General features: G+C 39.2%; 1 protein-coding gene and 1 long non-coding RNA gene across 4 annotated transcripts in view; one reads left to right on the top strand and one right to left on the bottom strand.

Moving 5' to 3' along the window:
* Positions 1-16672, bottom strand: part of Spta1 (spectrin alpha, erythrocytic 1) — a 75711-nt gene extending 59039 nt beyond the window's left edge. For 2 of the 3 annotated variants that reach the window (XR_373600.4, XR_001783648.2), the window contains exons 1-10: positions 16450-16672; positions 14848-15084; positions 13523-13648; positions 10613-10753; positions 9534-9680; positions 8274-8407; positions 7562-7706; positions 4676-4830; positions 3645-3780; positions 2112-2213 (exon numbers count right to left, since the gene is read on the bottom strand). Coding sequence is in view for 1 of the 3 variants with exons in the window: in NM_011465.4 (NP_035595.2) it covers positions 2112-2213; positions 3645-3780; positions 4676-4830; positions 7562-7706; positions 8274-8407; positions 9534-9680; positions 10613-10753; positions 13523-13648; positions 14848-15084; positions 16450-16470 (1344 nt within the window). In the remaining 2 variants the exon portion in view is untranslated. The remainder of the gene's footprint in view (positions 1-2111; positions 2214-3644; positions 3781-4675; positions 4831-7561; positions 7707-8273; positions 8408-9533; positions 9681-10612; positions 10754-13522; positions 13649-14847; positions 15085-16449) is intronic. The other variant, NM_011465.4, reaches the window with a different exon arrangement.
* Gm36196 lies at positions 16630-20807 on the top strand. The gene is made up of 3 exons (XR_373720.3): positions 16630-16858; positions 19141-19190; positions 20180-20807. It is a non-coding gene; the product is annotated as a predicted gene, 36196 (long non-coding RNA).
* Positions 20808-26487: the final 5680 nt, after the last annotated feature.

The following is a 26487-nucleotide window of genomic DNA, read 5'->3' as shown; positions in this document are numbered from 1 at the left end:
TGCTCATCTTGGGAAGATTTCAAGTGACTTAGTATAGCCGATATATCTCAATTTACATCTATCTATATATCTATATGTACTGGCTAATTTTGTGCCAACTTGACACAGCTGGAGGTATCACAGAGAAAGGAGCTTCAGTTGAGGAAATGCCTCCATGAGATCCAGCTGTGGGGCATTTTCTCAATTAGTGATCAAGTGGGGGGGAGGGCCCCTTGTGGGTTGGATCATCTCTGGGCTGGTAGTCTTGGTTCTATAAGAGAGCAAGTTGAGCAAGCCAGGGGGAGCAAGCCAGTAAGTAACATCCCTCCATAGCCTCTACATCAGTTCCTCCTTCATGACCTGTTTGAGTTCCAGTTCTTATTTCCTTTGGTGATGAACAGCAATGTGGAAAATGTCAGCTGAATAAGCCCTTTCCTTCCCCAACTTGCTTCTTGGTCATGATGTTTGTGCAGAAATAGAAACCCTGACTAAGACAAATTGGTATCAGCATAGTGGGGTGTTCCTGTGACAACCTGACCATGTTTTGGGGAGGACTGTGGAAGGACTTTGGAATTTTGGGCCAGAAGATCCATTCGGTGTTAAGAGCTCTTTCAAATGTTGTGTAGGAGCTTGCAAGATAATGTTGAGAAGAGTGCAGAAGATGGAGGCCTGACTTGTGAAATTTCAGAGGGAATATTAAAGACTCTTTTCAGAGCCATTGCTATTTTGATTGTGAAGATTCTGTGGTTCTGGTTAGCTGGGGCTGAAGAATCAGCTGTGATTAACAAGATAACAGAACTACTAAAGCAAAACCTTTGCATTACTGGGACTATTGATGCTGGGTAGCTGGAGCTAAGAAATTAGCGGTGATTAAGAAGAGACCAGTATCGTCAAGGTGAGATCTTCTGGGAAGTGTTTTCTGAAAGCACAAAGAGGCTGTGTTCCAGAGATAGCCAAGGTTGTACTCCTGCTGTAGCGGGACTTGGTAATGTGTAAGGGTCACCCAGGTGGTACTGGTTTTGAAGGCATGAAGGGGTCACGAAGAGCAGCTGAGACTCGGCACTGTGAGAGGACATGGAAGGCCATTGGTGAAGGTGCAGCCTCAGTTGTAATTGACGGCCCAGGACTGAAGGGGTCATGCAGTGTTTTGGAGATGCCAGGACCATGAGATGACGACCAAGAGCAGCAGCAGCAGTGGAATACGGGCATCTGGAGCCTAGAGGACGACGCTTGTGCTACAAAGGGCATGGCTGGAGAAGTGACCCAAGCCCTTGGAGGAGCCCAAAAGATCGTGAGTTGGACCCCAGACATTGGATGGTTGGAGATTGATTTTTGCTTTTGATTGTGACTGTGCCCTGATATTTTTCCCTCTTGAAGAAAGAAACTATTTTAGTGGAGCCCACAGTTAAGAGACTTTTTATTGTAAATTAAGAATATGTAAAGACTGTGGGATGTTTAAAGCTATTTAGACCTTGGGAATGAATAAGAATGTAAGGGTTGAGGCTTAATAGTGATGCGTTTGTATATCAAGTTGATAAGGGGTCAATTGTACTGGCTAGTTTTGTGTCAACTTGACACAGCTGGAGTTATCACAGAGAAAGAAGCTTCAGTTGAGGAAATGCCTCCATGAGATCCAGCTGTGGGGCATTTTCTCAATTAGTGATCAAGGGGGAAAGGCCCCTTGTGGGTGGGACCATCTCTGGGCTGGTAGTCTTGGTTCTTTCTATAAGAGAGCAGGCTGAGCAAGCCAGGGGAAGCAAGCCAGTAAAGAACCTCCCTCCATGGCTTCTGCTTCAGCTCCTGCTTCCTGACCTGCTTGAGTTCCAGTCCTGATGTCCTTTGGTGATTAACAGCAATGTGGAAAATGTAAGCTGAATAAACCCTTTCCTTCCCCAACTTGCTTCTTGGTCATGATGTTTGTGCAGGAATAGAAACCCTGACTAAGACACTATATATCTATATATCTATATATCTATCTATATTCAATAGAGAGCATATGGATGCCAGACACACCATTAATATGTTTAGATGTCTCCTGATCCCCTTCCAAAGAAAGATTGCCTCATGAGCACAAGATGGATGAGAGCTGGATATCTTGTTGAAAGTTCACATGTTGTGTGAAAGCAGCATACCTTCTCTCGAATTTCCTCAGAAGCTTCGTGATTGCCATCCAGGAGTTCTTGACCAGTTGCATCAGCAGATTGAAATCGATCATCATAAGAGTCAATCTCATGCTGTGATCACAAAACAGAATGTCTCAAATGCAGCAAGAAACCTCCTCGATTGGTCAACATTGAACAAAATTCCCCTTCCCTTCCTTTTGTTTTCAGTCAATTTATAAATTATTTTTTATTTTTTCTTAAAGAAGAATTGTTATTATCATATTTGACCTTAGATCATACTTACATATAACAACAATATATTCAGCATTATATTTTACAGATGCTTACAAAAGTTGGAAAAATTAATGCTGGACCATTTTCTTTGTGAATCTTTCAAATTTTCCCACAGTTGAAGAGTTACTTTACATTTCTATAATTCATTTTTTCTACTTACCCTTTCTATTCTTGTTTTTATATAGAAACATTAATTCAAAATGTTAAATTGTCTAAAATATTAAACCTCGCCCTCTAACCTATTAATATGAAACCATTCATCTATTTAAGTTAATTTTATTTATTATACTTTGTATTTCAGGCATAATTTATTTAAACAGATTAGTAAGATCATGATCTAATTATTTTGACTCAGTGGGATCTAATGCCAAAATCATAGAGATAAATGAATGCCAGTTGAATCAGAAATGTCATGTGATTGATTTTCAATATATCAAAACCTTTAAAAGTATGAATGCCAATGTTTCCATGATCACTACAATCTCCTCAGTGAAAACATTGGAAGATTTTTTTTTCAGTGACTTTTTTTTATTAGATATTTTCTTTTTTATATTTTTTATTTTTTATTGGCTATTTCCTTTATTTACATTTCAAATGTTACTCCCTTTCCTAGTTTCCCCTCCGAAAATTCCCTATGCCTTCCTCCCCTCTCCCACTCCCCAACCCACCCACTCCTGCTTCCTGGCCCTGGCCTTCCCCTATACTGGGGCATAGAAACCTTCACAGGACCAAGGGCCTCCCTCTCCTGCCACTGATGACCAACTAGGCCATCCTCTGCTACATATGCAGCTAGAGCCATGAATCCCACCATGTGTTTTCTATGATGAGTGGTTTAGTCCCAGGGAGCTCTGGGGGTACTGGTTAGTTCATATTGTGGTTCCTCCTATGGGACTGCAAACCCCTCCAGCTTCTTTGGTACTTAGCCCAAGATACTTCGATCTTTCTTAGAAGGGGGAACAAAATACCAATGGAAGGATTACAGAGACAAAATTCAGAGCAGAAACTGAAGGAATGACTATCCAGAGACTCCCCCCCCCACCCCCCTGCCCGAATCTATCCCATAAACAACCACCAAACCCAGACTGTATTGCAGATTCCAGCAAGGTTTTGCTGATAGGAGCCTGATAAAGCTGTCTCCCGAGAGGCTCTGCCAGTGCCTGACAAATACAGAAGTGGATGCTCATAGCCATCCATTGGACAGACCCCAGGGTCCCCAATGAAGGACCTTCTTCCCTTCTTTATTCTGCTAGGGAAGCCGTTGCTTCTTACCTTATGCTGCTGGTGCCTGGCTAGCAGGGCTTCTCCACTGGCCACATCTGTTGGCAGCTCATCAGCATTGATCAGAGCAGTCTTTTCCTTCATCCAGCCTGAGAGCTCATCATAGTCAGATAAGAACCGATGGTACCTGTGGGACAAATAAGGTAAAAGGTATGAATGAGATGCCCTGTTTGAAAGGACTATGAACAAAGGGTTATGAGTTGGATAAGCTGTGAAATGCAAGGTTTAGCTTTTCCTAATTCCTTCCCTCCACTTCCTCTTCAGAGGAATAGGTTATAAAGCCTTTCTAAACAGAGTTATTGTCCTAGAGTAGTTCTATCAATGTGTGTGTGTGTGTGTGTGTGTGTGTGTGTGTGTGTGTGTGTGTGTGTGTATGCATGCGTGTGTTTGTTCATGTTATATTTCTATTACCTTAAGGTCACACCTATCTCTGAGTTAAGTGTCATGATGCAGTCCAAAAATAGATACATACCATGCAACTATCAGAGTAGAGGTAGTGTTGAAATTTCCCTAAATATCTTGGCTAATATTTACTCTACTATTCAAGAATGCTGTTAATCTATTCGAGAAGTTAAATATTCATCATTTGGTTGTAAATCATAATAGCAAGGTGAGTACTCTCTTCTATCTCTGGATGATAGGATTACTGACTCTAAGAATTACTGACTCCAAAACAACTCCTGTTGTCACAGATTTTGTATAACTTTTAACAAGACAGAATTCTGGGCCTATTTTGACTCTCCTTTGCTTGAACTTTATTTACAACTTTTGCTAGAGTCAAGAGCTTTCCAATTTTATAGGCTACAATATAATATTTAACAACTACCTAGACAGGTAAGATAAAGGGGTGTGGCTGAGGTGTGTGTGACACTGAGTATTATACCAGTGTGCAAAAGAACTTCATTTGGCAAATTAAAATTTCATTTGCTTCTAAAGGACAGACAGGAGAGCTTCATTCTTTCTGTTTTTATTCTGCGTTGAGGACCCTTGAAAGAGATAGAACAATATGCACATGTTCTGACCCATAAGAAGCCTTCAGCTTTGCATATCTGTTAGTGGCCAAGGCACGGATGCGTTCCCAGTTGGAGACTAGATCCAATTTCATCTGTTGAATCTGAGGTGCATCTGCAGAATGGGAAATCATCAGCTTGTCTGCTTTGGCACACAACTCCTTCACCTTTGGAATAAGAAAGAAACCTACTAAAAATTCAAGCGTTCTGACTCATGGCAGATTTATGGGAGAGATTGCAATAAAAACCATATGGATAGTAATAATAAGTATATTTATATTAACACACTTGACTAAGACAAAATATTCTGTGTTAATGACAATCTTAAAACCCTTATTATCCATAACTATGTTTAGTATTTTATAAGCATTTTCTTATTTTATGTTGTTCATTTAACAATATCATGAGAAACTTCTTTTCCTTCTTTTCTTTAAGAAGAAATGGCTCTTATTCCTGTCTTATATGAATGATAGCAGAGAAGTACTGTTTAACTTAGTCAGTCAACTCTTGTCTGAAACAGGATTTGAAACAATTTATCCTGCACCATATCTAAGTCTCTGTAGTCATCGTATGGGACATATTTTCCATAACAAGAAAAACCACATGACTCCTTTAGAGCTTCATGCCAGAGATGATACAGTAAAATGTAGACATGGGTGACTCTCCACAGCCACCATCCTTTCTTTCATTATTCTCAAACATACTCAGATAGTGTTGAGAGTTTTCTATTATAATACATTGAATCCTATAATTTTAGCATGTACTATTAGAGGAGAAAAAAGCAAGAAAAAAATCAATCAATGAAGAAGAATGAAAGTGGAATGGTGCAAACGGTCACAGGGACAGGGCTTTATTCAAAACAAGTAAGTGTGATCTTTTTCTATTCTGCCTCCTCATTGGATTCATACAACTATCCATCTTAATTATAGGTAAAGTTGTGAACTGAAGTATTATGGTATGGTTTGATTACAAAAATGATTGGGCTAATACATTCATAGCTTAGTAAAGCACCTCTTTGGATATTTATGGGTATCATTATAACAAGGTGAGCACTATCTTCTATCTTCAGATGGTAGGATTATTGACTCTAGAGAAAGTATCCAAGGATCTAAAGAGATCTGCAACCCTGTAGGTTCAACAACATTATGAACTAACCAGTACCCCGGAGCTCTTGACTCTAGCTGCATATGTATCAAAAGATGGCCTAGTTGGCCATCACTGGAAAGAGAGGCCCATTGGACACGCAAACTTTATATGCCCCAGTACAGGGGAATGCCAGGGCCAAAAAGTGGGAATGGGTGGGTAGGGGAGTTGGGGGGAGTGTATGGGGGACTTTTGGGATAGCATTGGAAATGTAATTGAGGAAAATACATAATAAAAAAATTATAAATGTAAAAAAAATCAGATATGGTCCTTCATTTTTTATTTTGTAGAATAACAAGGAGTATTGGTGCTAGATCTTCTTTGAAGGTCTAGTAGAATTTTGTGCATTATCCATCTGTCCCTTGATGTTTTATTAAAATATTTTAATTACTATTTCTATTTCACTGGGTATTATGTGTCTGTTAAAATTATTTATTTCACCTGGAATTAACCCCAATCAGCCACACATACCTAGAAAATTATTCATTTCTTTTAAATTTTCCAGTTTAATGGACCATGAATTTTTAATGTACGTCCTAAGGACTCCCTGAACTTTCTGAATGCCTGCTGCTATTTCTCACTTGTCATCTCATCTCCAATGTTACTAATTTTGAGCACCTCTCTTACTTTTGGTGAGTTTTGCTAAAGAATTGTTCATCTTTTCAAAGATGTTTTATTGTTTTATTGAATCTTTGTATTTTTTCATTCTTGTTTAATTAAATTTAGCCCTGACTTTTCATTAAAAAAAAAAAGAATTACTGGCTTCAAAACAACCCCTTGTTATCACAGCAGGATACAGTGAGAACTGTACCAGTGGAAACAGACTGTTGCTAGAGACAATTAGAGCTCTAACTAATCAGTAAATGAATCTCTTGATGGATTCATAATCTGGTATTGTGGGGTTGGTGCATAGCAGGTAAGAGGCTGGGTTTAGTTGCAGGAAGCAGGTCAATGGGGACATATTCTTTGGAACTCGATTTTACTGTATACCTTTCCTATATTACTCTCTCTGCTTCCTTGTCAGCCATGAAGAGAATAGCTATCCTCCACCCACCTTTTCATTATCATGATGCTCTTCCAAAGTTCACAAGACCAAGAAATGATGGACCTAAATCTCTAAAATTGCTAGACAAGTGTGTCTACCCTTAAATAGTTTCTGCTGGGTGTTGTGGCAGAAATGTCAGTAACAGCAGAAGAAATAAAACATGGGAATTGTCTAAGAATATGGGATTGCTCCAAGGTTTAGGGTGTCTGTTTCTATCCCTATAGACATAAAACAAAGAGCTTTTTAGCTTTTTAGGAGGGAGCTAAAAGCTATGTTCACATTATAAAGTCTGTCAGTTTATTAGAAAAGAAAATTCTTCCCTGATTTTGGTGTGAAAGGCAAAAACCAGGATCGAACTGTAACAACAACAACAACAATAACAACAACAAATGTGCTCAGAGGGAAAACCCTAGTTCCAAGGTGTTTTTCTGAGAGAGATAATTGAATCATCCTCGGATGTATTTTTTGGTAGTTGCAAAGTAGCATACAAAACATTCACATTTTATAAATAATTTGAGTTATAAGAACTGTGTAGCATCAGTGAACAAATACGAATTAGAATGAGTAGTCATATTACAGTGGCACAGAAGAATCCATCCTTTATTGAAAGTCATGAATCCACTGCATCTTCTTGAAGATGTGCTAGGCAGGAAGATGCCCACATTCCTTTTATATGCCTAGGGCTAATTATTTCTCTAGCAGAAGCTTACCTTGTCATCCATGACCGCGAGATTCCTCTCGAGCCTCTTGTGATTGTGAAACAATGCCTCAGAACTAACAAGATCTTTGCCATAGTCCTCAGAGGTGAGCTGCGGCTCCTTCTCCTCCATCCACTGGATAGCTTCATTGACATCCCTAGCAGACAATGTCATGAGCATCAACAAACCAAGATGGCAGGGATTGCAGAGCCAACAGACCCACAGATCTCATAATAGGGCCAGCTTGGTTCCCTCAAGTAGCAACTATTCCCCCTTTCAACAAACTAGCACAGAGTAACTGAAAACATTTTTGCTTGTCAGGTTTTTTTCCACTGAGACATTCTAGTACAAAGGTCCTTGACTTTTGAGGTCACAGAGATACTTCTCATGTTGGCCATGTGAGAAGTTACTCATGAAGGCCACCCTTCCCCTCTGACTCATGTAATCCTTACACCCCCTTTGCTTCTTTAGAACCAATTCAGCAGTGCTATACATTATTTTTTCTTTCTTTCTTTTTTTATTTTAATCAACAGAACCCTATGAGCAGTGGCCAAGTCCACACATTTTGTAGTCCTCACCCACCAGCTTCTACTTCTGGAATGGCTAGGATTATAGTCTCTTTGCCTCTACTTCCCTACTTTAGGTGGTGATGTGGATCAGGGCCCAGGCCTCTGGTATCTGAGGCCAGCCCTCTACACACTGTGCTATAATTTCAGCACCATACCTTTTAAATCGCTGGAGGTCTGCTGCATTAGACAGACTTTCTCGTCTCTTGAGAGCCAGGCTCCAGAGACGATCCCAGGCAGCATTGACTTCATCCTGTTTTGCCTTTATCTCTGGTAACTTAGGATGTTTCTCCTAAGAAAGGAAACCAACAAAGATGACATCATACCAAAAGGCACCTTAACTCTGAACTTTATACATCATACTTTGTCACATGGCAGATAATGAAGCATGAATTCTCAAACAATAGCAAATGACATAAAGCCTTTCCTGTCTTCACAAGGCTACAAATAAGAGGGAAGTTGTCTTATTCCATTTGGCCAAACTAAGCCACCAAATAACTGCAGCTATGTAGAAAACCAGGTGACATCAGAACAGCCCAGCCAAGCATCTCCATAGCTGAATCAGAGCCATGCACAAAACTATATTTATTCTAAGTTTTGTGGTAGTTGTATTTTTAGAAAGTTTAAATAGATGAGCGCCTTTTAGTACAATAAAAATGTGGTAAAGACAAAAAAATGTAGGAACTGTTGAACAAACAGCTTTGAAAATGTTGGCAAACAGTGATATCTTTAGTCTTTCTCTAGTTTCCATTTATCCTGAATCTTTGCTGCTACTATCATGGCTGTTAACAGATTCACTATAGAGCTGAGAGCACAATAAAGCCTAAATAGGATGCGCAATAAAGGTACCTGTTAGACTTTATGTTTTTCATGTATATATACTATATTAGACTATATTACACATACATGTATCTATTCATGAATATTATATAATTCTGATTGCAAATACATATATACACTGTTCCAATTTTCTCTTGCATATTAGGGTATTTAGTCCCAGTAAATCCTTGTTAATTCAGACATTGAAAACTTATGTAAGCACTGCTTTAAGTAAATGATAGTGTTTCTATTTTTCTCTTACTCTCTTATAAAATGTTATATAATAATAGTATATATAATATATACATGTATATATATGCACATAGATATATATTGATAGTCAAACATTATCATAAGTTTTATACTACTTTATTCCTGTTTCTTCCATGAGGAGTGCTTAAAAGGAGCCAGCAATAAAATTTATGGTACAGAAATTGTCTATGCTACTTGTGGATTTAATTTTCTCTGTCTATCTCTCTTTTTAAACACACACACACACACACACACACACACACACACACACACACACACACACACACACACATACACACACACACACACAGAGAGAGAGAGTGAGAGATCCTTTGTGTCCCCCTCACCTGGGCACACTCATTAGCATATTGGTTCACTCTGTCCACTTTTCCCTTCCGAGCGGTCAGTTCTTCCTGGAATTCTTCAAACTTCTTATGCAGGACCTCAGTTCGCTCCCAGTCATCGCCCAGCTCCACTAATGTCACTATAGCTTCCTGTAATGGTGGGCAGGTTCACAGAATCACCAGTTAAAAAAAATATATTAATTTTTGCAAGTCAAAAACCCCAAGATCTCATTGTAATCTCAGGATAACTCAGGGGACCCTTTGAGAGAAAAGCAAGAAGTAGGAGTGTGTTTTGGGATGGCAGCTTGGTCTGGGAATCAATGTCTTTTGGGATAATTCTTTGGTGAAATCGGGGGGGGGGGGCTTGCTGCAAAAGCCTCTGGATGTTCCTTCTATGTTTTAGAAGATGAAGATCAATTCCTAGTACTCTGTCTGCCTCCTTTTGAATCAAGCATTTCTTAAAAGTATTGCACTGAGCTCTTGTGTGTATATGACATCAGCCCTGACTGTGGAACTATTCTTTTTTTGTTTTTGTTTTTGTTTTTTTTGTTTTTGTTTTTTCGAGACAGGGTTTCTCTGTGTTGCCCTGGCTGTCCTGGAACTCACTCTGTAGACCAGGCTGACCTCGAACTCAGAAATCCGCCTGCCTCTGCCTCCCGAGTGCTGGGATTAAAGGCGTGCGCCACTTCGCCCGGCTTGTGGAACTATTCTTAAAGTATTTAGAGAATATTTTAAAAGTCTTAGCTGTATGTACTGAGAAACAAGAGTTGGAAGTTATTTCAGACAAGACTCAGAGTTTAAAGACAATCAGCATGGGAAGAGAAGGGAATTGAGCCTAGATCATATTTAAAGTGTGGTGTTAGCCTTTTCTTTGCCATGACCACAACCATAGATTTAGCCCTATTCTCTACAACACTCTTCAGAGTACTCTCAAGTCTGCCAAAATTCATCTTTTCCCCAAAGAATGAAGTCAAGGAACAGATTTCTCAACTACTCAAGACTACCTGAGTAGGTTGTAGAGAGTTTCTATGGCCTGCTTGGGACAGAGTCATCAGAATACCCATAAGTATGTGTGCCTGTACCTTCTCTTTGACCCACTCTAGGATGTCTTCACACTCCTGAGAATATTGATAGAACTTCAGTGCCCGCAGCAGCACGTCACTTTTCTCTTGGGTCAACTCCAAGAGCAGATCCCACAGCAGGCGAAGTTGCTTCAGATGGGTCTTTAAGGGAGAGAAACAAAATGGTTGGGCTAGCAAGTAATTCAGTGGGCAAAAGCATTTGCTTTCCCAACCTGACAACCAGAGTTTGATCCCTTAAAACTATGGTGGTAGGAGAGTACCCTCTGACCTCTATAAGCACACTATACTACAGATCATAAACATGCACATGCACACGTACACGCACGAGCGCACACACACACACACACACACAAACACGTGTGCACATGTGAACTCAAGCAAGCACATGAATGCACACACACATATGCACCCATATGTGTACACAAAACACACAAAATACATACAATGATAAATAAAATATAATTTAAAAACAATTGATGAAACATAGAAACATGAACTAGGTATAGAATCAGAAACATGTACAAAACACCTACAGAATTAACTACTCTGAGCCTATAGGGTCCCACAGAGACTGAACTGCCAACCAGTGAGCATGGTTGGGACTGACCCAGGTCCTCTGAACATATATAACAGTTGTTCAGTTTGTTCTTCATGTGGGACTCCTAACAGCTGGAGCAGGGGCTGTCTCTGACTCAGTTGCCTGATTTTGGGACATTTTCACCCTACTGGGTTGCCTTGTCTAGCTTCAGTAGAACATGTGCCTAGTCTTACCAGCATGGCATGCCATGGCTGGTTGGTACTTATGAGAGGCCCCCCTCTTTCTGAAGAGAAGGGGAGGAGGAGTGGACGGCGTGGGGAGGTATGGAGGGGTGCTGGGAGGAGAGGAGGGAGCAGAAACTGTGGGCAGAATGAAAAATAAATTACGTAATTAATTAATAAAAATTAGTCCTCCCATTCATTCCTGTACTAACTGCTCAACAAGTTTCTACTGAGAGAAAAAAAAAACTTATAAAATAGTTACTAAGCCAAACCAAATGTAATCTTCCATGACCGAAAATTTTGTTAAAATGTCTTGACATTTTAGAGAATTGAAAAATACAAGTTATTTGATAGCAAAAGGGGAGAAAACAAGACATTGGGGGAAGTTTTCATGGGAAAGTGTTCATTTTGACTGAGCCTTAAGAACAGAAAGATTCCTGATGGGTAGATGATAGGCAGAGGATGTTCTAAGTATAGCATACCCCCAAACAACTTTGCACAGTAACTGGAAAACACATTAAAACTCTAAGAATATTTTGGTGCTGCGTAATTTGACAACATGTAGATGCAATTGAGTGCCAGAGTAGACCAGAATTTCATGTTTCACCAGTCATGTGAAACTGGTTAGCACTTTAAAAATCTTTAAAAATCTTTCATCTTCAACACCTAGCTATCATTTCTCTGAACCTTTCTATGGTATCCAGGATAGCCTCACTGGTGGTAATAGTTGTTTTAAACACTTTCCAGATATTCCAACTTTATTTTACATTATAAGGTTTAGAAAACACCATTTAACTATGCAGCTGTGGTGGTTTGAATAGGAATGTCCCCTGTAGATTCATGTGTTTGAATGCTTGGCTTATAGGGAGTGGCACTGTTAGGTGTGGCCTTGTTAGAATAGTTGTAGTCTTGTTGAAGTATGTCACCATGGGGGCAGGCTTTGAGGTTTACTGTGCTCAAGCTATGCCCAATATGGCACACAGTCTTGTGCCACATGTGGATCGAGATATAGAACTCTTGGCTCTTCCAGTACCATGTCTGCCTGCACACTGCCATGCTTCCTGCTATTATGATTGACTAAATCCCTTAACTCAAAACCAGGGCCGATTAAATGTTTCCTTTAAAAGAGTTGCCTTGAGCATGGTGTCTCTTCACAGGAATAAAACTCTGAGACAGTAGCTCAGATTAGATTGGACTTAGTAGTCTTGTGTATCCGTCTTTCCACTTTGGGATTATAGGCATACATCACCATATATAGTTTCAAATAATTTAATTAATTTAAGGGTTTACACATGGCACTATAATATAAAAAAATCTTTCAATATTAGACAAGTGAAAAAACTCAAGCATTTCTTGTTAATACCTTTTTTCTAATTCAATTATTTTTCTAGTTAAAACTATTTTTTTCCTGGTCATATTTTGTTACCATTAACATGTGCTAGAATGTTTATGCTGCATATAGAAAAAGACAAGCCTCAATTGTAAAATATGTAATATAATTTTTTGTAATTTGTAATTTAAGCCCACATATGCTGAAAATTTTACTAATATAACAGGAAGAAAATAAGAATTAGAAAGTGGCTGTGACATTAAGAATAGGTACACAGTGGTAAATTGTTGTTGAAATAACTGTGACCTTCAAGTCTAGACATCCAAGGACATTTTTCTGAAGTTGTTAGATTTTAGCGTTTTTCTTTTTCTATTTCTTGTAAGTAGAAAGAACAGTATGGAAAAGTATGCTATCAGAAATGGGGAGAGTTGTGGGAAAAACCAGACCCCAAAACTTCACTGTCAAAGGGGAAGATTTCAAAGAAGATTGAAATGGATAAACATCACTTAGAAGTCAGAATTAATAATTAATATAAGATTCTTTAGAAAAATTTCATCTGAGAAACATGGGATAGACTGAAGATAGCTTGACCATGACATAAGGACACATATAAGGACGGCCCAGTGCTTTCTATACCATGGTTCTTCTCCACCCATGAAATACAAAGGTACGACATTATTTTGTCTGCCTCAATTTCAATAGAGAACAAGAGCTTTCAGCCCTTGTTGTAAGGCAGCTACATTGAGGTTTACCTGGCATAATCCATGCAAATCCTGATAACACAGTCAGTAATTGGAACTGAGATCCTACCATCCATTTACCTTGGTGGCTTCATGGGCAAAATGGTCTTCTGCAAATCGAGCTTCCCTGATTTCCTCCAGCTCAGGAAGGACTCTTGATTTGGCTTGCACCTCTGATACAAAGGATTCGTGCTTCTGATATTTCCCCTGCAGATTAGGAAGCAGAGTTTATGAATAACAAAATGCAGTCTTATGGGGAAACCAGGAACTGTTTTTGTTCTTCCTCCCAATTCTAAGCAGACTCCCTGCTCTTCTGCATTTACACAGGGATTTCCCTTGGCTGTAGCAGAAACAATCCTATCCTGAAACAAGCAAGTGGTTACTCAAGAAAAACAACTGAAAGTGACTTCTTGAGTCAAAAGTCATAAAGGAAGTCTTTTCTGTTGGTGCTTCCTTCCACTTAAGGCTCCACAGGCTTCTCTGTGAATAAAACCGTGTAATACATACTGCCCTTTAAAGTGCTAATGCTGAGTTCTCTTGTAAGAGGTACAATGAGGAAAATGAAATTATTTGTCTAAAGTTCATAAAGAGCTCTGGCTCTTGTTTTATGTGAATTATGACACATACATAACATATCACCCAGATCTTGCTCCATTCTTGCCGGCTCAACACCAAGATCATTCCTTATGACCTTGCTATGCAACATGCCAATAGATGTAGAACTTTCCACCAAAGCTCTCGCCCTACAACCTTTTATTTGAATTTAACAACAGCTATGAATAATAATTTTGAGAAAGGCTTGAAAAATATCCCCAGCTGAAGAGAATAGACAGTGCTTTAGAAGCCCTGATAAGTTTTACTGTCTATGTTTTAAAAATTAATCGTTAATATCATAATATAGAAAGCACAAGGTATGTCAAAGTTTCTTGAACTTTTAGACACTATTTTGTCTAATAAGCTATCATGAAGTAATGACTCCAATGAGTTTTATTTGCAGATAAGACTCTGAAAGTTAAGAAATGGAAGGCATAGAACATTTAGAGGCACAACTTTCATCTCTATTAGATAGTCTAATCTTTCTGTGACATCTATGTATTAATTATAAGAATGTGAGTTCTGAACGAAACTTCAATATGATGCAGTATGTTTCTGTATTATCAACAACTGATGTATTGTCAGTTTTTTTTTCTTCTAGCTCACTTTTCTAATGTTGTAAAGAAGAAATAATGCCAGCCTTTTTCTTAACTGAATTTTTTAAGTTCCCATTCTACCATTTTGGCTTTGTTCTGTACACAGAATCAGGGCATGCTTACATCCACCTCCTCAACATTAACATGAGGAAAAGGCCACTTCAGTCTCTAGAGAACTCAGGGTGAGTTCTGTAGACATTTGTGGCACTGAGTTACCTGTATGTTTGTGGGTTCATATGTCTTATCTTTTGCAATTTCAAGCTTTTCCATGATCCACTTCTCCAGGTCATCTGCGTCTCTCCTGAAAACTTGATAGTGGTAAGACTCCTCAAGCTTCTGACCCCTCTCGGCAACGCGATCCTTGAACCTCTGGTACTGGTTTAACACCTCCGCTCTTCGGTGTTGGATTTCTTCTGCTGTTTCTAGGACCTTTGGTCCGCTGCTCTCGACAGCCTGTAAGTGAAAAAGTCTCTTCATGTTTTGAAATATTATTCTATATCCCACAATACACATTATGTTAATTAAAGCTATACAAAGAAAAATAAATAATGCCTGTAGCTGTGGCTAGTTCTCATGTTTAGAATGCGATCCCTCTTGCATATCCCAAGGCTTTCATCCATATTGAATCTATGTTCACAAATTATTAAGCCTATTAATTCATACGGTTATTGGGTGCTGTATAACTGTATAATTTTAAACTATAAATAGCTATTTTTAGATTCTATAGAGAGAAGAAATTTGGACTGCTGAAGCAATGCCACAGAATGTCAGATATACATACATACATTATATATATATATATATATATATCCCAGTACAGGGGAACGCCAGGGCCAAGAATTGGGAATGAGTGGGTAGGGGAGCAGGGCGGGAGGAGTGTATAGGGGACTTTTGGGATAGCATTTGAAATGTAAATGAAGAAAATATCTAATAAAAAATTGAAAAAAAAACTTGGTGCCACAACATTCACAAAAAAAAAAAAAAAAAAACGGGGGGGGGGGGAAATGGTAATTTATACCCTTCAAAGGCTAAACAACATTGATAAGTGCTGGTTATCCTGTAAGTTTAAGGAACAGTCAGATGGTTTGTAATTGCTTTAGTGAATCACACACATAAACCTGAGTACTTTTCCTTTTTAAAAGTCTAGATCATGTATTATGTACTCTTCTAATTTGATTTACTAAAAAAAAAAAAGCTGCTTAAAAGAAAATCTAAATGTAACCTGTCTTCTCACTTGTCACAAAGTATAAATCATTAATGTTTTAATAATTGGATTTTGGAATATAAAATATTTATTATTAATCAACACAAAATCATGCTTTAATTTAAAGAAATCCAGTTTTTGTGTAACAATATTTAGAAAAAAATTCCATAGAGACATTTCTATAGTGCATTGCTCTCCTTACATCTTCTATCCAAAATATGCAATACCGTTTATATTTTGATGTTACTTTATTTTCTAAATATAGTTTTTTTATAGACAGTAATTCCTGAGATGACTCTAAAATTAAGTCATTCCACAAGAGCACAATTTTTAGTGGGATTATTTGGTTTCAAATTACCTAGTAGTTTTCTGAATATCTGACTTGAGCAAGTAATTATTAAAATTATTATTATTAATTATTATTATTATATAGTTGTAAAGTTCTACATTATTTTTAGAAGTGAAACCTTCATAAAAGAATTAAAATCAAAACTCTTTGCTACGTTAAAATCAAATAAGTGTAATTTTTAACGACCCTGTGAGGATGGAATGGAAGGCTCAGAGGAGACAAGCTTTCCTAACTTCATCAGGAATGAGAATTCGTCTGTACTCACAGTTTCCTTTGGAGTTTCCATCTCTGCTCAGCTCAGTCTAAGGCTTTGCAAGATGAAATGTAGCTAAGAGAGAAAAATAGTTCTTTGAATGTCCAGTCCACTTCAAATAGGAATGTCAGAAATGTGAATGTGGCAAAGGCCCAGAGGAAAAAAAGAGTTTTAGAGTCCCGCCAAGCGTAGACAATCTGCATTATCTCCAGGGGACATATTCAGTTGAGGCAGCTGCTGACTTCCACACACAAGGTGACTCAGCAGTTTGGGGGGCTGTGGCTCTCTGGACCTCAGTAGGTATTTTACAAAGGAAAGGAAACAAAGTTTTCAGATGCAAAAGTTTGGAGGAAAACCAGTGACATTTGAAAGGCAAGTGCCTGTATTGGGCTGTGTTTTACTCAGTCACAGAGCTTATAAGGTAAGAGAATTTAAAAATCAGGAAGAAATTCCAGGTTTCCCTTTCTTCTGATTTCACACTGGAGAACTGAGGGAATCAGAGGAGACATGTTTCTCTCTTTCACCCTTCCTTCCTTCCTTCCTTCCTTCCTTCCTTCCTTTCTTTCTTTCTTTCTTTCTTTCTTTCTTTCTTTCTTTCTTTCTTTCTTTCTTTCTTTCTTTCTTTCTTTCTTTCTTTCTTTCTTTCTTTCTTTCTTTCTTTCTTTCTTTCTTTCTTTCTTTCTTTCTTTCTTTCTTTCTTAAAATTATTTAACCTTTTTTTTTTTTCACTCCAGATTTTATCCCCCTCCAGGTCCACCTTCTGACTGTTCCACATCCCATATCTCTTTGCCAACCCATCCACTGGTCATCCCATTTGCTTCTGTTGCTCCTGCCTTTGTGCCTGTGTCTCAGAAATCAATGGCAAGACCTATGTCATGAAGCTTTACCCCAGGTTTCCTCCTAACAGTTTTACATTACACTTAAGTCTTTTGTATGATGAAGACACAATTTTGTTCCACAACATCCAGTCCTGCCAATTAAGCCACTGTGGTGTGTGTGTGTGTGTGTGTGATTATAAGGAATTAAGGGTTTTGTAATTATTATGAGATGGCATCAGAAAGTAGAGCCCAGAACCATAAATTTTGATGGCCTAAGAGAAGACTGGTTAAAAGGAGGAGGGAAATCATGAAATGAATGGTTTTTACAGGAGGAGTCTTCTGTGCGTGGGTGGGGTGATTTGGAGGGCTGTCCCTCTGGGCCTTGTTTATCAGCTCTGGGCAGAGCTGTACGCATAAGGCAAATCAGCCCTGAGCAGCTGCTTCAGCCTGGCTCACAGCTCAGGACAAAGTGAGGCATTTGATGTCCTGCTCTTGGGCTCAGGGAATCCAAGAGCTTCAGAAACAAAAATGTACAGTTTCCATACTGTAAGCATATTTTGGAGTCAATAAAGACAGATACAATAACTTTAATGCAAAATTAGTATTTCCCAAAGAATAGAATCTATCATCAATCTAGTCTCTAACGATTTTGCCTTTGTTTTGCTGGAGCTACTTCATATTTAAATTCTTTGCTTTTTGACTACTACATGGGTCAAGATAGTAGAACACATTGTTCAGAAAATGAAAAAGGTATTTTGTTGGGGGGTGGGGTGCATAGGGTTTCCATATAGAACTCAAGCTGGTCTAGAACTCTTGTCTGTCCTACTTTAGCTTTTTAACTGCTGGAATTATAGGCAGGCATTACTACATAAACAAAGTCCTTCTGTAGTTAATATCTGCTTTCACCATTACCAGCTGACGGTCTCTGAAGTTGCTTACTCCTTAACTCTAGTTGAATATTTATACCTTCTTTCTGTTTTTCCTTTCCTGTTTATACATATGCTTTCATTGCAGTAATAAAACGTATAAGTCATATTTCCTCTCAACAGTATGTTATACATTTGTGATTAGAAGACAACTTAGAACAGTGGAGGGAATGTTGCAGTGGATTGGAAGCTCAAATTCTTTCGAGCAAATGCTCAAATCTACCACTTAAGGATAAGGGGGCTGTTGGAAATTGACTTAAATTTTCTTAAGCATGCTAGGGAGTAGCTATGACTAATTTGCCTACTTGAACGTTGGCATCTGGCCCAATTTAAAAATGTAGAGTTATTTTGTGCAGGGTGGATTGTCAGTTTTAGTTGGATGTGAATGATATCAGTATTATATTTTGACTGTGCCAAATCATCCACTTCATTCTGAGTCATAAATTTTTTAAAAATTGGAATGTAAAAGGGAACTCTTCAGTAGAAGATCACTTCCCGCTGAGAATGCTTCCCATTCTATCATAGGAACCACTGAAACTTTATGTCAAGTTCCCTCCTGCCCTCATCCACCAATGATTGTTTCTCAGTACAGTAATGTGGATGGCAGCAGTAGGCAGATCAATCTTCAGAAGCCTTGTAAGGACAGCATGTTTGTGACATGGTCCCTTTCAGGGAAGCAAAAAGCACTCAATTGAAAACTGTCATTTTTCATCAGAGCAGACACAAGTAGGAACCAGTCAAGAGCTGCAACTACACAGACCGCCTCCTTCAAACACTCAACTCAGTCTGGAGTTCAACGACTGTGTTTAAGGAATACAAAAGAAAGTCCTAACCATACATTTAATCATACGCACAAAGTAGCATCGAGTTGGGTTATTGGCTTGTGCCTTCGGGTTATGACTAAAATTTCTATTCACTAATATATTTTTCCATTTGCTTTTCTCCCTATTCTGTTTTAGAATTGAGAATACTCTGATGTTTTGCTCTCCTTCAACCTCAAGAAATAAAGGTATCTCCTAGTCACTCATGTAGTCTTTCAGTAAACCATCATTCAATGTTTTGCTAGATTAAAAACTCTCTCAGACATTGTGGATATGGAGATAATTGAAACGGGTATCTACTTTAAAATAACATTGTTAATTAGAAGGCACGTAAGTCCAGATTAATTGTAACATAAGAGAACAAAGTGGTTTAAGCAATGTTCATTGGAGAAAAGAGAAAGGCAAGGTTGCTTCTGTTTCATTGTGTTAGAAGAGTAGATGTCAGAGCAGAGACAGCATCTTGCAGGACTTCCTCTGAGTTCAAAATTAACCAGTTGGACAGTGTTAGGTCTTATCCAAGCTCCCATACATCTGTAGCCAGCCAACCTCTGAAAACATTTAGTATTAACACCCAGAGTATGAGCTGCTAAACACTTCACTACTCTGTCCATGTACTGAGTCAACTCAGCTACAACAAACACTGAAAACCTGATTGGATATATTTTACAGATGCAGTGATCTGCATTTGGTCCTATTTGACATCTGGAGCAGTACATTAGAATGGCATGCATGCTTTTTATAAGCTGTTTTTTTGATAGCTTTCTTTCTTTTCCTTTTGGGGGGTAGATAATTTAGTTCATATAGCAAACTCTGCAAACCTCGAGCTGACAGCTGTGTCTGAGGGAAAGCAAAATCCAGCAGTCAGTACCTCAGGGCCAGATTCCGAGCCAATATTCAGAAAAGGGTAAAGTGAGAGACTGAGGTTTAAAGGGGCCTTTCTGTGTGTCTGTCACTGGGGTTGATGCTTAGGATTAATACAGGGAAGCATACTGTGCTAGGCAAGTTTGACTGTCAACTTGATTCAATCTCAATTTGACTAAGAGGTACTTACTAAGAGGTACTTCCCTGGCTAACTTGGTGAATCTGTCTACTAGGAGGATTAGCAGAAGTAAGTACAGGGGAAGACTCTCCCCAGAGGAGATAGTTTAGTTGTTAAGAGTACATGTTGCTCTTGCAGAGTAGCAGTGCCTCCTGGTGACAGCCAAGATACAATAAGTGTGATTTTACCTGCTTTTCTTGCATCCTTGCTGGTGAGTGCATCTAAACTATAGCTGTTCCTGCTAGCCTTTGTTGACATGGAAACTAAGCCCTGTCAGATTTCCAGTATGGATTGAAGATGAACAGCTCTTTGGGAACTCCCTAGGTCTTCAGTGTCAGATAGAGATTGCTGAGACATTTAAGGTTGTTGACCAAGTGGTTACCAGGTTCTTAGCCTCTTAAGTGTGCAGACAACTATTGCTATTCTATCCAGCCCAGAGCATGAAAGCCAAGCTTATACACCCCCTTTATAGTGTATATCAATTGTCAGGTCTCTTCCTGTAGAGAAACGTGACTAATACACAAACAAACAAAACCCAAAGTCACAAACTTTGCAGTTGCAGTGATCTCCACAGTATGTACAAGGTCCAAACTTTGATCATTGTCGTTACACTCATGTCCACCCACATCAGATTCTCAATGAGATCGATGTCACAGAAGATATTCTGAACTTGATCTGAACCATAAAATGATAGTGCACAAACACCCATGGAAGGAGTTACAAAGACAAAGTTTGGAGCTGAGATGAAAGGATGGACCATGTAGAGACTGCCATATCCAGGGATCCACCCCATAATCAGCATCCAAACGCTGACACCATTGCATACATTAGCAAGATTTTATCGAAAGGACCCAGATGTAGCTGTCTCTTGTGAGACTATGCCGGGGCCTAGCAAACACAGAAGTGGATGCTCACAGTCAGCTATTGGATGGGTCACAGGGCTCCCAATGGAGGAGCTAGAGAAAGTACCCAAGGAGCTAAAGGGATCTGCAACCCTATAGGTGGAACAACAATATGAACTAACCAGTACCCCAGAGCTCTTGACTCTAGCTGCATATGTATCAAAAGATGGCCTAGTCGGCCATCACTGGAAAGAAAGGCCATTGGACACGCAAACTTTATATGCCCCAGTACAGGGGAACGCCAGGGCCAAAAAGGGGGAGTGGGTGGGTAGGGGAGTGGGGGTGGGTGGGTATGGGGGGACTTTTGGTATAGCATTGGAAATGTAAATGAGGTAAATACCTAATAAAAATGGGGAAAAAAATAAAACTCCTTTTGGAGTGCTCCTCTTAACTATCATAAAAAAAACAAAACAAAACAAAACAAAAAAAAAATGATAGTGCAATCGTAAAGAATAATGGGCAATCATAATGAGTAGTCAGGTGAGTGTAGAACTGAAATACACTTTCTGAGTATTAGGAGTTACATACAGTCAGAAATCTGTTTGTAGCCATATTGATGAGCAGGGTATCCTGATACTAAGATAGCAAATGCAGTGCATCTCGAAGATACAACCAGCAGAAAAGATGCTCTCTTGATCATTGACTAGGTCATTTTGGGCATGGTAGGTGTTGTAAACTAGATCTCCAGGAAGGGGCAGTCACTAATGAAGAAATACATAAGGCTGTCTAAGTATAGACATAATTTGATGCAAAGAAGACCATAATGTTCGATGAGCTGATGGTCAGTAGACAAGGAGCAAGGGAATAGCATAAGCCCATTGTCCTACCAAGAAAAACACCCAGTGACTACAAATTCAACCATTACTATCTACTGCTTGCTTGTCCTCTCAGCTGTGGGCAAAAAGATTATGTTCTTGGACATCTAGTTTTGATCAGTAGTTAATGGTTCATTCTATTATTCCTTATGTTTCTTGTATTTATTCAAAAGTCATTGAGTACTTTTCATTCCATGTACTGTGTATTATGTCAAAATGAAAATGTTCATCAAGGCAAGCATAAATCCCCCAAATCCATTAATTACTAGATTCTCCTAGCCATACATTTAAAAAGATTCACCTTGAATAATTAATTAACTCTGCTAAAAGCACACTTCTATAATTAGCAGGATACATCCCTGTCATCACTTTTTTTGTTGAGAAATCATAAATATCCTCACATTCTCTCTTCTATCATGGTGAATCTGCTCAGAAAATGGATAAGAGAAGTCAAAGGTATGAATTAACTCCTCATGTTGTGAAACAAAGTTTGTGCCCCTCCTTTAACCAAAAATGTAAGCTGAAATCACAAATTACTATTATATTAATATAGACAATATACGGTCCAGTACAGCCTGTGAATATGTGATAAAAATCTGGGACTTGAGAGATGGCCTCAGCACTGAGAAGGACCTAGGTTTGGTTTACAGCACCTACATCACGCAGTTTATAACTGCTTGTAACTATAATCCTGTGGAATCTGACACACTCTTCCTTTGGCTTTTTTAGGAACTGGCACTCATGTAGTACACACACAGGGGCACATATAGACATAGACACACACACACACACGTGCACACACACAATACACATACAAAAACATTTTAAAAATTTAAAAGAATAGTTTTTCTTAGAAAAAGACATTGGTTCTCCTTCCCCCCTCTCTTTCCTACTTGCTTCTTTCTCTAACTCCTATGTGAGGAAATACACAAAGGCAGGTATCTGTAATCCTGAAAGAGTGCCTTCACCAAGAAGTAGATTAACTCTTATCTGGATCTTAGACTCACTAACATCTTGAACTATAAGAAATAAATGGTTTAACCTATCCTCATCCACAAAGAATGATCATTCTTGCCTCAGAAACTATCAACCATAAACCTTCTTAGTATGGGGTGGGGTCTGGAGATTCCTAACCAATCTTCACAGCCATGTTGGCTGGCTTGGTCTTGTGTGGTTCTTAGACAAGTAAGCACAGCTACTGTGAATCCATTAGTGTGATAGATTCCATGTCATGCCCGGAAGGCATATTTTCCAGTGCCCCGCATCATTCTCTGGCTCTTACATCCTTTCCACCTCTTTGTATTCTATGTTCCTTGAGCCTTGGTGGGGTGGGAGCTAATATAAATGGTTCATTCAGCTGTGAGTACTCTACTCACTATTTTATGTTTAGCACTTTGATCACTTAGCTGTCTCTCTGCTGCCTGCCATCAGTGTAAATAGAAACTTATCTGAGCAAGGTTGACTATATTCCCAAGCAGACTCTGTGCTACTCTAGAGATACCTGCCTATCCATGTTGATTCATGACTATTCACAATAGTCAGGAAATGGACACAGCTCAAGTTTCTGTCAACTGGTGACTAGATAATAAAAATGTGGTGCTTTTACACAGTGTAATCTTTTCTATCTATTAAGAGAAGGGAAATTATGAAAGGTGAAGAAAATAGTTACAATCATTCTGAGTGAGCTAATCCAGACCCACAATAAGGGGATGCTTTCCTTCATTTGAAGGCATTAGCTTTGAATCTTAATACATCCATGTTCTGGTTGGTTGATATTGTTGTTTTTCTAATGGGGTTGCAAACCCCTTTAACTCCTTCAGTCCTTTCTCTAACCCATAACCTCAGCTGCATATGTAGCAGAGGATGGCCTTTTCGGACATCAATGGAAGGAGAAGCCCTTGGTCATGTGAAGAAGGCTCGATGCCCCATTATAGTGGAGGAATGCCAGGTTGGGTAGACAGGAATGAGTGAGTGGGTGGGAAGCACCCTCATAGAAGCAGGGGGAGGGGGTATGGGATAGGGGATAACATTTGAAATGTAAATAAATAAAATAGCCAATTAAAAACAAAAAGACATCCATGTTTCATCCCTGCTGGAGTCGGGAAACTAATACAGCGCCATCGGAATGAGGACTTTTCAAGTTAGGAGAGAAAGAATGCTGTGGCATAAAGAGTTAATAGGGATTAGAGAAGCAGGAAGGTTAAATTGGGGTAGGAAATGGCAAGGTACAAGAAGGATAAGGAGGAAAAACAACACTGAGTTGTCTGAGTTATATGGAAACATTACTATAGAAGCTTCATAAAATACATAGGTACACATGTACTTTAAATAAAGGTAATCCATTATGGGGGTTTGGTGACAAAGGCCCTGCTAGATACCACAGGCCAACAAATAAAATATCTAGTGCCAAGATTTGGTTTCCTTTTTTGGTGTTTGTGATGCTTTAAATAAAATGTCTTCCCTAGTCTTTGATCCCTAGTTGGTACTGCTATATGGGAAGTTTAGGAGAAGTGGTCTCACTGGAGAAAGTATGTCATTGGAAGCAGGCTTTGAGAATTTAAAGACTCGTGCCATTTTGCTTTCTCTTTCTCTGCTTCACGTGTGTGGTTTAAGATGTGAATTCCCTGCTTACTGCTCCAGCTGCCATGGCTGGCAACTACTGCCTCTGCTTCTTCATCATGGACTCTAACCCTTTGGAACTATAAACCACAAACTCTCTCATCTAGCAGTTGTTTTAGTCATAGCATTTTGTCACAGCAATAGAAAAGTAATTAATACTGTTTGGTTGTGAGCCCCACACATGCCAGGCTAGTGCAACTGCTTCTCTAGGACATCCTTAGGAGAATTTAGAGGGCACAACCATTCTTACGTGTATTTTATTAGCAGTTACATACTGTTACATAACAGTGAGAATGCTAACATTAATGGTAGGAATTCCATGCCAGACATTTTATAAAACTAAATACTGGAGGCTTGGCTGAATGGAAGGAACCTTTGATTGACAATTGTTAGAATTTTTATATGCCTGACTACTTTAAGCAAGCAGAAAGTAGTTAACTGAGATATTTCTTTGTAGCCTGTACAGGTGTCATTATAACAGTCTCACTGCTTTGAATATTTCATGGACAGCTAGCTTGAGGAGCTACACTCCAGATGCAGTGAATACGATAGCCACAATCTGTTTTAGAAGACCTTGCTCGAGTCATGGTCTCTCTCTCTCTAAACTATAACTAATGCATAGATCCTAGACAGAAGAACTGAAATAAAGAGAAATCTCTAAAAACCCAGGTGACTCTGAAGCAATTATCACTCAAGGAAAATACCTCCCCAGCAACTCAGTAGGAAGCCAGTGATTGGTGAAATGTGTAGGACTGTTTAAAAGGCCATGATTTGTCCCTATGCAGGAGCTATTACTAGTGAAAATAGAAGCCTTGTTAATTGATACAAATACAGTTTTCTATACAACTAGGGCTTCTGGTTCTTTTGTTGAGTCAGCCAGAGGGCATCCCCTTGTGTTGGTGTGGTGACATTCAACTCAATAGAAGGTCTTTTCCAAAGTTTGGAGCTGAGACGAAAGGATGGACCATCTAGAGACTGCCATATCCCGGGATTCATCCCATAATCAGCTTCCAAACGCTGACACCATTGCATACACTAGCAAGATTTTGCTGAAAGGACCCTGATATAGCTGTCTCTTGTGATACTATGCTGGGGCCTAGCAAACACAGAAGTGGATGCTCACAGTCAGCTATTGGATGGATCACAGGGCCCCCAATGGAGGAGCTAGAGAAAGTACCCAAGGAGCTAAAGGGATCTGCAATCCTATAGGTGGAACAACAATATGAACTAACCAATGCCCCCACCCCCACCCCCGGAGCTCGTGTCTCTAGCTGCATATGAATCAGAAGATGGCCTAGTAGGCCATCAGTGGAAAGAGAGGCCCATTGGTCTTGCAAACTTTATATGCCTCAGTACAGGGGAACGCCAGGGCCAAGAAGTGGGAGTGGGTGGGTGAGGGAGTGGGTGGGGGAGCCTCTGGAAGTCATGCCGTGAATCCCATCATAGTAGAGCAAATGGAACCTCAGTTACCTGACTAATATCTCAGGTATTATAGTACCTTCTGCTTTCACAAAGCAACAGTATTAGAAAATATTTCTTCTCTCGTTTTGGGGGGAGGGTGTTGGTTTTTTTCGAGATGGAGACAGGGTTTCTCTGTATAGTCCTGGCTGTCCTAGAACTCACTTTGTAGACCAGGCTGGCCTTGAACTCAGAAATCCGCCTGTCTCTGCCTCCCAAGTGCTGGGATTAAAGGCTTTTTTTTTTTTTTTTTTTTTTTTTCAGAAAATACTCCATGATGGTTAAAACAAAGCTTTTGGAGGTTAGAACTGAGTTTGAATTATAGTTTAGCATTTTGTAAAACATAGATACTTAGACAAGTCACTTAAATACTCTAAGTCAGTTTTCTTTCTTTTGTAACAGAAATGATAACAATGAATGTTACAAATTACTCTTCTTTTCCTATAATTTATTTTTTAATTCAATTTACATCCCAATCTCCCTCCTCTCCTCCAGTCCCACTCTTCAGATCCAGGCAGTCTAAGTATGGGGAAGGGGATCCAGCTGTAGAGAACAAAGACCAAGACTGGGCCCTGTCCTACTTCTTAGGGGTACCACATGATCACCAAGCTGCATATTTGCTACAGATGAGTAGGATGTCTAGGTCCAGCTC

This window comes from Mus musculus, chromosome 1 (assembly GCF_000001635.26).
Source record: "Mus musculus strain C57BL/6J chromosome 1, GRCm38.p6 C57BL/6J".
In the NCBI taxonomy this organism is placed as follows: domain Eukaryota; kingdom Metazoa; phylum Chordata; class Mammalia; order Rodentia; family Muridae; genus Mus; species Mus musculus.
Note: the sequence above shows the minus strand (reverse complement) of the source record. Positions and strands in the feature narration are given on the sequence as shown.